Below are 15,683 nucleotides of genomic sequence, written 5' to 3'. Positions count from 1 at the left end.
ATATATATATATATATATATATATATATATATATATGTGTATGTACACAACGTTAATAATATTAATTGATTGTTTATAATATTAATTGATTGTTATTTTAAACAATGATCATGGAAATGTTTGAAAATTGACATAATATACATATGTCATAACATATACATAACATACATACATACACAAATACACATAAATTTTTTAAAAAATAGATATAAAAATATAATTTTTAATTAAATGTTTATTTCTATTTTATTCTCAATTGATCTTTTCAGTTTAGTTTCCAATAGTTTGTTAGTTCGTTTAGTTTTCCAGTTTCATTTTATTTGGTTTTTAGTAATTTTATTATTTTAGGGCTGTTTAAAAGTAAATGGTATAATGTGCAATTGTTTACCAACATTTTAAACAGATTTTTGTTTTAGTCATGAAACTGTAATTTAGTTTGTGTTTTTCCGTTTTTATTTCCATTAACAAATATTTTCATGCACTTAGTTTTCCGTTTTTCTTAATGACTGCATTGATTCAAATATGGTGAGGCACGTCAGGTGTGACAGTAATTATGGCATTTGACAAATAACGTGTCTTGTAACTGATTTCGACTTGCAAAATTTGAATGTGTACATATTCAAATTGCATAAATGAGATTTGAGAGCTTTGTAGTTCTGTGCCAGGGTCATAGTTTACATAATTCAGACCCATTCATTTGTTTGAACTCTCACCTATAAACAGATTTTAAAGCGGGTTATTTAAGTTCTTTAGAGGCCTAAATGATTAGATGGTGTGGGGTAGTGGTAAGAGGTCAGGGCCGATTCCTGCAAATGAGATGTTGCTCCAGGAGATTGTCCCTGTAATAAGTTCACTGTGCTCTTCTTTGGTGAAAATTGCATGAAAGTTGTGGAAACAAATCGCAATGGACAGTAAGCTCATATTGTTGTGTGGCGATTAATAAAAAAACAATGCAGATTTAGCTTTTGAATCACATACATCTGAGCATTTCCTTCCATCTGAACAAGCAAGACTTGTCTGGAAAAAGTTGTATTGAAGTCTCATATGTCCAGATCGGTTTTGTGGGATTATCCAAGCACATTCCCCATGTCCATGTACCATACAGAGCCAAAATCTCAAGTGCAAGGTTGCTGGTAGCCTGGTCCCACAAATAAGGTGGATTGGTAGATCATTGAGAAACCTTCACAGCTTATGTGGCCTCCATAAAATCCCACTGACCCCATTTTTCTTTGTCGGATTTCAGAAGGTTCTCAGAATCGCGTTGACTCCAACTGGCTGTGGGTTTGTCCTCAACTCACTTGTTTTGATTCCAAGCTTTTTGTTTTGTCCCTAGAGTCCAAAAATGAGGTCAGAATTCTTCTCTGATTTGTCCAAAGCCTTGCATGCAGCATTCCTACTTGTGCATTTTGGGATTAAATGTGCTAAATGCATGTGTACGTGTTGATAACTTCGGTTTAGGTCTTTCACAACGTTCCCCTCGGGAGAGTTCTTGCCTCGTTTGCCAACTCAGCTGTTATCTGGGAGCACCAGAGTTCTGGAATCGGAATGTCACGGAATGCTGGAATCGGCATGAGCGAATTAGTGTTTGGAGAACAGTGCCTGTTTGTGCTTGGATGTCTCTTTTTCTCCTTCACTCATCTAGTTGCTTTCGCTCTCATTCTAAGATAGCGAAAAAGTAGGGGGGTGGGAACGAAAGCGAGTTTTAGATTTCCCTAACACGTTGGAGGCCTCAAAAACCAGTTTGATTTTGCACGCTGATTCTGGCTCAGATTCGTTTCTTGGCCGCTTGTCTTGATATTTTTTTTCTTTTTTTGCAAGGGAAAATGAAACTAATCCTGACTCTACACTCTTACCCTGCGGTGATAACATGTCAGTTCCACTAAATGGGGGTCGAGTGCAGAGTGACCGCCTGGGGGCCCTGGCAGCGGGCCAGAATTGTATATGAATATCACCTGAAGTTGGTGCATTTCCTCTCCACCAGCCGGCTTAATTTTCCAGGCCAATGCCATCCAAAGATAATTTTCACAACAGGCTAATTTTGGCAGCATACAGTGTTGTGAATAGGCTCTATTGTGGTGCCTGTATTTTGGACACGCTCCAGATTGCCTCCAGGTATTATTTAGCCTGTTATCCAGTAGAATTGCATCTGGAGTCTTTCCTTTTTAAACTGTACCAAAAAGGGGTTTTACCACCCAGTTGGTCTAGATTGTGAGGAAATAAGTGAAAGTTCTGGGAAAACCTGAATTTGTCAGGTAATTTTGATTTTATATTTGTTTTATTTCTTAATTATTTTAATTAGTAGTGTTTTATAATGTATTATATTATTTTATCAATATTTATTTATTATTTATTATAAAGTTAATTGAAATTAATACAAAGTAATGGAAATTCAAATAAACATTTCTGTATTGAGCATTCTTTAGTATTTCTTTAGTTAGAAATGGCCTTTTTATGTCTGTAAAATGATATTTCATTGAAAAATGCAAGGAATTCATTGGTTAGAATGTGTAGGAATTATTTGAATAATGTTACTAAAGTTACTACTATTCACTGAAGTCATCTGCACCAGTGTTTGAGTTTCTGTTGATATAATTTCCAGTGGCTAGAAGCTTGGCTTCGTTGTTTAGGGAGAGGTTAAAGTCTTATTCCAACTCCAGACTTGTTTGATGACACCCAAGCTGCACGTACCAACCTTTAGTTGATTTCCCACAAAATCATCGATCACCTGGATCGCTCTCGAGTAAACATGACGCTCTTCATGAGCCCGAGCTGATGTAAGGAGGAAGGTGTGGCTGTTCACACCTCCGTTTATTCATCATCCATGTGCACCACATCACTCACTCACCTATAGTGAGTCTCACCTTTTTATATGTGCAAACGCACACATGTGAGGGGTTGGGGGAATTCCAATCTCTGAAAATGATTTTGTATGTGTGAGCTTTAAAATTCTGCTATTTTATTTTATTTGATTTTTTTTGCAGTTTTTTTTGTTTATTGCAGTTGCAGAAGCAACCTAGAGAGTAATGCATTCAGGTCTTATAAAATAAAATAAAACACAATAAAATATTAGTTTCATAAGTGTTATTACAGTAATAATATTTATTATTATTATTATTATAAAACTGTTGTTAATAATAATAATAACAATAATGGTTATTACTATTACTATTAATATTATTTCATTTTATAATTAGTTTTTTTTAATTTTTTAAGTATTTTATAATGATATTTTCTGCAATTTCATGAAAAAGTAATGGAAGTACAATTTTAATAGAATTTTTAAAAGTAACAAACATTTTAAATTTGGTTTAAAGAATGGGAAATTCAATGTTTTTTCAAGTTTTTCAGAATATTGTTCTAGGCTCAAATAAAGTGTGCCTTTTCACCTTTGTCCTTTACTCAAAAGGAGGGCTTTTCTTGGATAAGGCTTCAGTTTGACACGTAAAGTTTTGTCCTGCTGGTCATCGTGCCGTCAGCACAGGGATTGGGTCACTAACTCATTTATTCTGGGTGAAGAGGGACAGCTGTCTAAATGAACTCAGGCTAGTTTCAAAATCATTGATACATTATTAATAACAACAACCACTTGTATTTTTCTCTTATTATTTTCATCAACAATATGGTTTAGTAATTAAAATATTGTCCGTGCAGAGGCTATTCTGTTTTATTGATTTGTGGCGCATTAATTTTGATTCTTTACACGTGTAATGATGTCCAGTGACTTGTTTGCATTATTTATGCATTATTTTATTTATTTGTAAGACTTTTTTATGACTAAATTTGGTAATGGGAGAGTAAAAATATTTTTAAAACGTACACCGTTCAAACTAGGCTGCTTATGTTGAAGTGTTTGGGATGTGGTTTTTAATGATGAGACCTTTTTTGTAATCAGGCTCTCAAAAAGTATATAACAATTTGGATATAGATTTATCGGCCAACATATCGGTTATCGGCTTTCAAAAATAAAGAATAATCAGTTATCGGTATCGGCCAAAATTTTCATATCGGTGCATCCCTAATCATATTTGTATTTATTTAGTAATTTTGTGCTTTGTCTTGTTTTTATTTTTTTGTTTTATTTTCAGCCTATTTCATACCGCTTCAAACTCAAATATTTTGATGTTTGTTTTACTTTTTGTTTATTTTTTTGTTTGTTTGTTGGCTTCTTTTTAGTTTTGTTTGATTTATAGTATTTGTACATTTATTTTATTATATATCATATTTTGTGCTTTTTATTTTATTTTGTAAGTTTTATTTTAAGTCATTTCAAAGGAATTTTTATAAAAGGTTATGAAAGCAGAACTTTTTTCCCAATGCCTAAAATACAAAGACATAAAGTTTGCACTACTTGTTTATTAGCCAGAAAGTACTTATTATCAGCATATTATGTATTTTTATTATGTTTTTATTCCAGAGGGAAAAAATGGGTTTATGGGGTTATCATGCTGTGCACTAAACTAAAGGCATTTTCTGTCAAGTCAAATTTGCAAAGCTTTACATGAGCTGCTTTCAGTCCTCATGCATCCATTTATCCTTTGTTTTTCTCTTTGTTTTTGTGTAGGAGGTAGTGAGGGTCAAGGCCGGATTCTCCAGCGTTTCCCAGAGAAGGACTGGGAAGATAACCCCTTTCCTCAGGGCCTTGAGCTTGTAAGCCCATCACAAACAAATACAGAGGATGTTCCAGAATTCATAATTTATTCAACTAAATTAAATAATTCTTGCAGTGTTTTTATAGGATCTGATGAAGCCATCTTTTTAATTGTGTGGCGTCTCTTTCAGTTCTGTCAGCCCAGTGGATGGCAGCTGGTTCCAGAGAGAAAGCCTCCGTCTTTCTTTGTGTCGGTTCTCACAGACATCAACTCCGAGCGGCATTACTGTGCCTGCTTCACCTTTTGGAAGTCCGTGGAGAACCCGCAGGTGTGTGCCGAGCACGTGCAGAAATTATAGAATAGGATGCAGCGGTTCTGATGGGTGGGGTGATTTACTGCTGTGTTAAAATGGATTATGGTGGTTGAGATATTGCTTCTTTTGTAGATTGACCATCTAATGTTTAAGTGATTTGAAGTGTAGCTTGAGGGTGTTTTATTCGTTGTTTGTGTGTTGAGCTACAGAAAGGAGAGCCCAGTGAGGCAGATGAAGATGACAGTCCAGACGTGCTCCAGCCCGCTCAACTATACGCTCCTAAAAGCCTGGTTCTCGTGTCCCGTTTGGACCACACAGAGGTTTTTAGGGTAAGAGAGAGACACAAAGTTGCACGTGACAGAATCTAAAACAAGTCAGGGCTCAGCAGTAAGATTTTTATTATTTTAGGCTACTGTTTTCTCGGATCTTCACAATATTGTAACTTATTTAATGTATCAGAAAAATAAATCTGTATTTTCTTTTAGATATCTAAATAAAAATATCTAAATATAATTTATATATTTTTAAAAATTTATATTTTTAATTTAGTTGTTAGTAGTGGTAGAATTGTCTTCATATGTTCTTTACAAAAAATAATAAAAACATTATATTATCTTCCTGACCCTGATCACAAAAAGCAACATATTTTATTTATGCAAGGGAAAAAAACTGTGCTGTATAAGAAATAATACAAGTTTTCAAAGAGTTGCATTAAATAACAAATAAACATAATAAATAAAATACAAATATACTAAATCTTAATAAACTAAAAATGTAATAAATAAATAATTACTATTAAAAAAATAGCTGGAAATTGTGCATTTATATTGTAACTCCATAGCAGCTATTTGAAACATACTTTTGCTGGAAAACAGTGGTGAAACTATTTATTAACTTTTTTTTCCCACCCATGCACCCAGTAATTTTTATAATTCTTATAACTTTGAGAAATTTTCATGTGTTAGCCAGTTACCTTGGTGACATTAAAATCCACAGATTTTGTGATGTTAAACAGGAAACCAAATTTTGCCTAAGTTTGCATAAATGCAATTCAAGATTTAGTGTTTTACACAAATTCCAGTCATGTTGAGCCAGGAAATGCAGGTTCATATCCAGCCTGTGGTCTGTCCTGATACCATTTCCCTCTTATAATCGTTTCCTGTCCTATCTCAATCTATAAAAAGTAAAACAAAAATAGCAATAAACATATGATGTTATTAGATTTCCCTTTATTTAGACTCAATCTTGCGTCTCTTTGCTTTGCAGAACTGCTTGAGTCTAATCTACACCGTTCATGTAGATGGCCTCACCGTTCCTATGGAAACGGTGATCGGAAACCTTCTCACTTGCATCATTCCTATAGCTGGAGGCTCTCAGGTGAGAATTTCGCAGTCTGCCATGTTTTAATCAAAAAAACATGTCTGTATGTATTGTTTTTGGACTTCTCTTCAACACAGACCTTCATTATCTATGGATAAATGAGTGTTTATCTCTGAAGATATCAGAGATTAAAGACACGTTTGTAAATGGTGCTGTAATTCCATGCATCATGGGTAGTGTGCAAGATTTGCGCTGCTATGGAAGACACAGATGCTTTAGTCTTAACCTTCATATTAGGGCTGTGCAAAAAATCTAATGCGATTTTCATGCGCATCTCGTCAGTAAAGGCGCCCCTGTGATTAGTAGTAAATCTCCAGCACGTGCTTTCAGATGGAGCGGCATTTACTACACAGAGCCGTAGTTCACTGACAAGCTACACAAAATCGCGTTCAAAATCGCAGGTGATTCATTGCCGATTATGAACGCGATTTTGTGTAGCTTGTCAGTGAACTACGGCTCTGTGTAGTAAATGCCGCTCCATCTGAAAGCACGTGCTGGAGATTTACTACTAATCACAGGGGCGCCTTTACTGACGAGATGCGCATGAAAATCGCATTAGATTTTTTGCGCAGCCCTACTTCATGTTCCCTTATCTGTCTCAGAATGATGGACACTTGATGACCCTGAATACTATGTACCATGTACTAAACTTAACATATATAAAGATAATCCTAGTTGATAATGATATTTCACCAATTAATTTCATTAATGAGCATTGAAATTATTAAAATCTTATATCATCTTTTTTCTCTAAAACACAAAAAGATGATTTGAAGAACATCCAGGGTACTCATTTTCCTTATAATGAAGATGAATGGGGCTTTGAGATGTGTTCATTGAGTGTTGTAGTTTTTATTAATATTTTAAAGTAATTTTCATTTTTATATTTTCCATATTATTTTAATTTTTCTTAAAGTTTTAGTAATTTTGTAAATTTTCTTAAAGTTTTAGTAAATTTTTTAGTAAACAGATTTTTTGTGTAGTATTTTTTTCAGGGTTTTTTTGGTAAATATATACTGTTGTTATTCATTATTATTTCAATTTTAATTAAGTTAAACTAAATGAAAATGAGAACTTATTATGATCTTAAGGTCTTGTATCTCTGTTTTTGCTTCTGTACACAAGCTCGCGTCTCAGTTATACGTTACGTGCTACAGTTCGCCTCCAGTTAATGTTTGTTTAATTTCAAGAAAAATTTGTTGTAACAAATGGTTTAATTAACTATAACTGGTGTTCATTTCCAAAATAACACAAACACTATAAAAGTATCATAAAAGTGGTGTATATGACACATGCGCTATATTCTAAGTGCACTGAAGTTATATGATCACTTTATGCAAAGATAGAGCTAAATTTGGTAAGTGTTAATAAGTATTTCTAAATTTAATAAGTATTTATTCTCTGAAAATCATTCGTTTTTGGAGCTTGACAGTAAAATCCCCATTCACTTTCATTATATAAAAAAAGTGGCCAGTTTCTCTTTTTGTTTTCCACAAAATCAAGCCATGCGTGTGAATAAAATGACAGTTTCATTTTTGAGTGAACCATCGCTTTAAGTATGATTGGTTGCTGTATAACATGCTCACGTTCTCATATTCTCAAGCCGACGTGCGGTTTTTGTGTTACAACCAAATGATTCCCTCCCCTGAAGTGTAAACCTGACTCCCTTGTGTTCCAGATAAATGACCCCCCTCTTTGTAGTTTAACTGACTGGCTACTGGGTTGTTTCCAGGTAACATTTACCTTCGAGCAGCTTCAACCAATCAACCCATTTGTGATTATGCCTGACAGACAATCAATCAATCAATCAATCAATCAATCAATCAATCAACGCTTTGCATTTCTCAGTCATTTGAAATCACTGCTGCTCATGAGTATCAACATTGTGCTTTATTCCTTCCTGATTCTTTGGCTGCAATCAGTTGCACCTGAAATGCATCAATCATTATTATTATTTTTTTTTTGGTGGCAGTTTATTTTATCTGCTTATTGATTATTTTATGGGACAGTGCACAGATAAACTCTTAAGCACCTCCTCACACACACATACACGCTTACACACAGAGGCTTATGGGCCGGTGTTTGTGTTCTGGGCCTGGTTGGCGTGGACTGAACATATGGGCTGGGACGGTGGCAGATGGTGTCTAAGCACACTGCAGCGTGTATGAATGACAGCCTTAGAAACACGCAAAACAACATATACTACAGCTTCAGTGCTTGATTGTTTTGCTTATCTTGTGTGCATTGGAAAGGGAGTGTTTTGTGTATAACATATCATGTTAAAATTTTCCATTTGAAAATTAGGGTGATTAGATGATGATGGATTGTTCTGAATCAGTTTCTGATTGAATTAACTATGTCTTAGGCTGTGATTAAATGCAGATGTAAAAAATTTTTTTTAATGCCCAATAATTGAGCATATAACAGAAGATTTTTTGGTCATTAAAAATAAATGGAACTATATTTATTTATATATTAATAAATAGAACTATATATATGTTTCTTTATGTTGCAAGGTCATTAAAGTAATACGTCTTAAATTCATTGTTCAGAATTACAAGATTATTCACACATATTAAAAAAATAATGATGTTTCAAATAATAATAAATAATTTTTTTTCAAATATTCTAAATAATCATCCGAAGTATTTTTGCTGTATTTTAGTTATTGACTTGAAGATTTATCTCACAATCTACTTGCAATAATTAGAGAGAGTGACTCATAATATTATATTTAATTTTTATTAGCCCTAATCACCATCTGAATATAGGCAAATGTGATGTTTCTAATAATCATAAATATTAATATATAAAACTTCTTTTTTTTTTTTTAAATATCCTAAATTAATTTTATATTACCTTTCATTCATTTGCACGTTAAAGATAAATTAAAGATTAAATACATAAAAAGAATGAATATATACAAATAATTGAATACATTTATATAAAATATTTTTTGCTGTAATTTAGTTATTGATTTATCTCATGATCTACTTTCAATCATTTTGGCCATATTATGGATTAGCCATATTTTTAGCCATATAATAATATCAAACATCATTGCAAGACTTGGAGAAAAGTTTTTTTTAATTTATAATATTTAAATGTAATTTTTATTATCCCTAATCACCATTCATTACTCAATAATACAATAATTTGGTCACTTAATATGTAATTATTTATTGTATTAATGTTATTATTATTTTGCTTAGTAGGTCTTACATTTAAATGTTAAGTTTTAAATTTTAAATGTACATTTCTTTCTTTCTTTGCCTTAAATATGCAGATTTTCTGACAGTGCTAAAAGTCACTGTAAAATATCAAACATGCCTGGATTTAATAAAAGTCTCAGCCAATTAAATGAAAGCATTGTGATAGAAACAAGGCGTTTGGCACATATCTGTATGTTGGGAAGCCAGTGGAATTGGTGAGTCAGGTGTGACTTGGTCAAAAGTCTGCGTGTGCACAAGGAGGATTTTTTTTCTGCAGCAGTGCTGAGAATCCATTGAGTCTTCGTTATTTTGGACTTCCTGAAGGGCATGTTTTACTGTCCCTGACCCTTGACTGCAATGCCAACTAAAACACGTCTGTTTATTTTCTCAATTGCAAGATAATCCATATCAATACGGCCATACCAGAAGTCATCAATGTAATATCTAATCTGTTACGCAAGTCAGAGTTTCCCAGACCTCACTTTCTATTTCAGGAAGAAATATTTTTAGACCTGTTAATACGCCAGCCGTATTTTCATAATTCTCTGACCCTTGCCCTCACAGCTATGTTTTATCATCACAACCTTGTGTTTTGCATCTGGTCATGTATTTCCTTGTTTGCTTTTTGCAATTTCTCTCTTTTTTTTATATTGTAATGTCTGTAAATTTTGTTTGTAATGTGTCTAATGGTTTGTGTTTTGTGTTGCTGTGTGTGTTAATCTAGCCGGGCCAGGACGACAGAGAGGAGAGCTCGGTACGCCCTGTTTGATTTCGTTCAGCTCTTTCTCTCACTGTCAATCCTGCTATCCCCTTCATTTTGCTCCACACACTCAACATCAGGGGAATCAATTAGATCACAGAAATTATGATCAAAATTTATCCAGTATGTGACTTGTTGTGTAATCACTGATTGGGTCAAAACTTGGTATGAAAATGTCCAGTTTTGCAGCGTCACTCCTCTCCAGTTGCTGTGGTTGAAGGCATGCACTAGTTTCTTGCACTAGCTCAAGATCAAGGCTGTGGAGGCCTGGAAACATTGTACTAACATGCACAGGTATTAGTAAAGCATCAGGGCTGTGTTTCCCAGAAGCATTGTAAGCTTAAAGTCGATCGTAATGACTATCAATGCCAATGGCTTTTAAGCTTCTGCAGTTCATTTGGTAACACTTTACTTGAAGGGGTGTGCATAAGACTGACATGACACCTTCATAATCAAGACATGACACATGTCATGAATATGAAGGAGGTTTTATGCATGTTTATGACAACTGTCATTAAGTGTCATTCGCTCAGTTATGTCATTTTTATTGTAAATATGACATTATTTGACCTAACCCTACCCCTACCCTTACCCCTAACCATAGCCCATAACAAAGACATCTCAAACAATGTCATCTTTGCATTAAAAATTACATAACGGAGTGAATGACACTTAATGACAGTTGTCATAAACATACATAAAAACCTTCATATTCATGACATGTGTCATGTCATGATTATGTAGGTGTCATGTCAGTCTTATGCACACCCCTTCAAGTAAAGTGTAACCGTTCATTTAGACTTACAATGCTTTTGGGAAATGCAGCCCAGGATGGTCAACTAATGAGGCTGATTAATTTAATGGATTTTTTTGTCCCCTTTAGATTTTTTGTTTCATTTTAACAGCTGTACATTTAGCAAAGAGAGTCCTTTGATTGAAATAAATAAATAATTTATTCATATTTATTTTCATTTTTAAAAATGTTAAGCTATAAATATGATGTAAAATAGGAGTAATGCTGTATTTTGTAATTTATTTTATTTTTTATTTGTACATTTTATATATTTTAAAGATAAAAGTAAATATTAAAATATATAAAATATAATTCAAAATAAATGCAATATTAATGTATAAAAAGATTATTTTATTGTATTTTAGTCTTTAAGTTTTAATTAATTTTCTTATTATTTTTAAATATATTTTTGTTTTAAACATTTTAATGTTTAAAATAACAGTTCAGAATCGATAAAATGTGTGTATAAATATGCACACACACACTTTGTTCGGACTAACTTACACACCATAAAGAGTGATAAAAATGCGCATTGCATGGCATTTCTGTATTCACTTAAAATTCCCATAGTTGGAAGGGAATTTCAAGTGCAGAATGATTGTCATTATCTTGATCATGATGAATGCATGATTGCAAATGACTCTTCTGTGCAGTTGCATACGTTATCGCTTTGGATTGGGCCTGTCATGAGGTTTCATTACAGCAAGCATTTTATGATAGTGTGTAACGTGCACCCGCTCTCATGCAAGGCTGTTAAACGCTTGTGTGCTGTGGCTGTGTTTGAAGTGATAACATCACACCCTGCTGTCATTTTACAGCCACCTCTTTACTTCCTGTCCTGACTTTTACTCTAAAAGGACTGGTTTCTTGACACTTATGGCGCTTTTCCACTGCATGGTACGGCTCGGTACGGTTCACTTTTGGGGGGTTTTCCACTGGGTACAGTACCTGGTACTTTTTTTTTAGTACCACCTCGGTTGAGGTTCCACGTGAACCGTACCATTACCAAAACGTGACGTGTGAACTCTGCTGATCACAGATTGGCCGGAGAGAATCGTCACTACCTGCGTCACTGAAGTTGCGACACAAAGATAACAGAACTGCTAGATTTAAATCAGCACAGCCAGCGAAGGATCGAACGCAACTGTTTTGAACAAGCGCACCTTTTTTAACAACCAAAAAGTGGCTGTTTTGTTGTCTGTTGTGGAAGTACAAATGTTCCTCTCGTTGATAGCAGAGGAGCGGATCCAGCGAGAGCTTGATGGGGCGACGCGGAATAAAAAAGTTTTTCAGGAGTTGCGGCAATAGAGGCGGCGCAACTATAACGACATTTGAATAATCCCGCCCACTCTAAAGCGGTACTGAACTGCAGTGGAAACGCAAGCCGAGCCGTGCCGTGTCGTACCGTACTGAGCCGTGCCGAGCCGAGTTGTACCACGCAGTGGAGAAGTGCCATTACTGACCTCACCACCACCTGAATTAACAGTCCTAAAATGGACATAAACAAAAGTATGTTTTGTTGCATGGATGATTCTGGACTAATTAGGACTGCTGATTTTGCTGATTGTTTACCATTTTATAATTTCCAGCTAATATTTGATAATGTTTTGTCATGGTATTTACACTAATTATAACATTTTTGTATGAGCGTACCTTATATTTATAATGTAAAACATTGTATTATTCACCTTATACTCCTGGAAGTTCATATTTTGTGATTCTGAGATTCTTTCTGAAATTCTGAAACAACAAATTTTCATCCTCAGCCTGATTATTTGAAACTTTTTCATCTGTAACTATCACAAAAAAGCACTGAATGTAAAGGTGAATTTTTTTATAACAGGAAATGCCAAAAAACCTATGTGGTTTTCTCTTGGGTGCTTTTTATAAATGGTGAATGGCTTCGAGTTCCTTTTTTTTCTATTAAATAGCCTCCTGTCTTTAGCTCACCCCACGGCCAGCCTGCCGCGCACACATTAATCTTTCCCATAATGCCGTTGTGGAGGTGTTAAAACTCATTTTCACTTCTCTTGTCATCTCCCGATCTCTCTTCCCTTTCCTCTTACAGAGGACCATTACGCTCGGCGCGGGCGACAGGCAGGTTATCCAGATGCCCATAAATGACTCCCTGCCTGTGAGCGGCTGCAGCGTGGCCCAGCTTTTCAGACAGCTTGGTAAGCCAATCAGCAGCAGGCTTAGGTGCTAAACAGCAAATCAGCTTCATTAAAACAGCAACAGTTGGTGTCAAGTGTCAGATGTGGTTGGTGTAATCTCCACCTTGTGTTGTTAAATAAATAACAGAGGAAGTGGGTCTGATATTTTTAGGCTCAGCTGACCTCTCTCTCTCTCTCTGCAGGAATCGTGAATGTTCTCTGTCTGTTTTGCGCTACTCTGACGGAGCACAAGATCCTGTTCCTCTCCAGCAGTTACCAGCGTTTAACGGATGCCTGCCGAGCTCTGCTGGCCATCATGTTCCCACTCAAGTACAGGTGAAGAGGGATCATACGTTGGTGCCGAATTTGTTTGCTTCTTAATGATTGCTTGTTTGAAAACGTTTTGAATACATTTAATTTAGATAAAAGGTGAAATGTAAATTTCTGGTCAATTTTAGAATAATTAATAATTGACAATTTAATAATAATAACAATAATAATAAAAACAGCAACTTAATATTATTGTCATTTCTTATTATAAAAATAACAATCAGTATTATTATTACTATTATTAATAACAACAACAATAACATCAATGAAAATTATCATTATTTTATTATTATTTTTCATTTTTATTAATATTATTATTAACCATTATAATAATTATTAGCAGTGTCATGTATTATTATAAAACGAATGTAGTATTATTATTATGAATGTTAATAATAATAATTATTATTGATATTGATTATTTTATTATTATTTTCTTGTTACTAATACTACTATTACTGCTAATAACTACTAATAATTATTATTAATGATATTGATCATTTTATTATTATTTTCTCGATACTAATACTACTATTACGGCTAATAACTAATATAATAATAAAATATTTTATTTTGTTTCTGTAATAATAATAAAAATAATAATTAATAATAACAGCAACTTAATATTATTATTGTTTCTAATGAAGATAATCGTTTATTATTACTATTACTAATAATAAAAACAATGAAAAAAATTGTATTGTTATTTTTCATTGTTATTGTTATTAATATTATTATTTTTATTAACTATTATAATGATTATTAGTATTATCATTTATTATTATAAAATGAGGTATTGTTATTATTTTTTATTATTTTTCGTTGTTGTTGCTACTAGGGATGTCAATTTAAATTGAAACGTCATTTAAATTAACGATCAATTAATCGATTAATCATTAACCTTAATGCTGCAAAATGTGTCTATGCAGCCCAGCATGACAGGATGTGCAAAAGTTACTCAAAAAAAACCCCCTGCATTCTCACCCGATTTAAAGGGGATTTAGTCTGAATAAAATGCTAGTAGCAAGATTGTAAAAAGAATAGATGTGATTATGATCATTTGATAAAATGCAGAAAGCTCGTTTGAGATCATTTTACTTTAACTGTTTCCCATCCCGTCATGGAGACCGCTGAACGCGCCTCTTTAAATGGTTTCGTGGTGCTCGTTGTTGTATTTTAAAACACAATTGCAATGTTTTCAACTGACATTATGGCATTTAAAATAAAATTATCCCGAACGTAACTGTGGCGCATGTGGCTGTGCTGCGCAGTCAGTGAACCGCTTCCATCGGCGCTGCTGCAGCAAAACACACTGTTGCTAACATGAAACATTATCATGTGAGCATTATGACCAGTACTTAATTTGATCCTGCTGGATCCTGTTCCGGAAAATGTCAATTTTTGCATTGCGGTAGGCCTATTTGTTTTTAAAAATCAGGAATTTACAGTGCATTAGATTGTGACAGTGCTTGCTTGCGTGTACGAGGACGGAGCGAGCGCGGGTTTGACTAGATGTATTTGGAGCTTATTGCTCACGTCTCATTCGGCACAAATCCAAATGTTTCCATATTCGTAATGTATTTGAATGTTAAATGATATATATAATAGTAGGCTTGTACTTTGCACGCATTCGCATATAGACGGAAAAAGATCATCCTCTTCACATGAGCAAAAAAGTCCTTGGCATAACAGCAGAGTGGATACTACGGTCTATTTGAACTGACCAGTGTAACCTTTTATATGTTTGGTTGACTATTTTATTTTGATAATGAACAGACTGCGATGTAAGTTTGAATTGCTAGAATATGTGGGGTGTGTGCGCGCGAGGCACCAGTGCGATCGAACAGCTGAAACATATAATCCACAAAAGTGTTTACTTTTATTTTTGCACACTCACAATAAAAACAGAAGATTTGTGCTTTTGTAAAATAAAGCAAACAAACAGAATGCGCGTTGTCATCCTTTCCTTTCCGTGAACTTGTTTATGGAGCGCCGCGCCACACTTCTGTTTTAAATGTTAGCTTAATTATTTAAGCCAGATATATTTCGCTTTTTTTTTTTTATGAAAACAAATTGTTATTTTATTTAGGCCTCTTGCTTACATAGGCTATACACTTTCCTTAAAGCATCCCATTTTGTCCCAGGGCTTGAAA

At 34.0% G+C, this 15,683-nt stretch overlaps 1 protein-coding gene across 5 annotated transcripts in view; it reads left to right on the top strand.

The window, feature by feature from the left end:
• The window catches only part of sbf1 (SET binding factor 1), a 63,600-nt gene that overhangs the window by 15,366 nt on the left and 32,551 nt on the right, over positions 1–15,683 (top strand). For 3 of the 5 annotated variants that reach the window (XM_016281620.1, XM_016281622.1, XM_016281619.1), the window contains exons 2-9: positions 4,562–4,647; positions 4,780–4,917; positions 5,112–5,231; positions 6,169–6,279; positions 7,961–8,014; positions 10,219–10,248; positions 13,116–13,221; positions 13,404–13,536. In XM_016281620.1, the coding sequence (XP_016137106.1) occupies positions 4,562–4,647; positions 4,780–4,917; positions 5,112–5,231; positions 6,169–6,279; positions 7,961–8,014; positions 10,219–10,248; positions 13,116–13,221; positions 13,404–13,536 (778 nt within the window). The remainder of the gene's footprint in view (positions 1–4,561; positions 4,648–4,779; positions 4,918–5,111; positions 5,232–6,168; positions 6,280–7,960; positions 8,015–10,218; positions 10,249–13,115; positions 13,222–13,403; positions 13,537–15,683) is intronic. The other 2 variants (XM_016281621.1, XM_016281623.1) reach the window with 2 other exon arrangements.

The sequence above is a fragment of the Sinocyclocheilus grahami genome, unplaced genomic scaffold, assembly GCF_001515645.1.
Source record: "Sinocyclocheilus grahami isolate Dianchi unplaced genomic scaffold, SAMN03320097.WGS_v1.1 scaffold151.1, whole genome shotgun sequence".
Taxonomy (NCBI): domain Eukaryota; kingdom Metazoa; phylum Chordata; class Actinopteri; order Cypriniformes; family Cyprinidae; genus Sinocyclocheilus; species Sinocyclocheilus grahami.
This window is presented reverse-complemented; position numbering and strand designations above follow the sequence as displayed.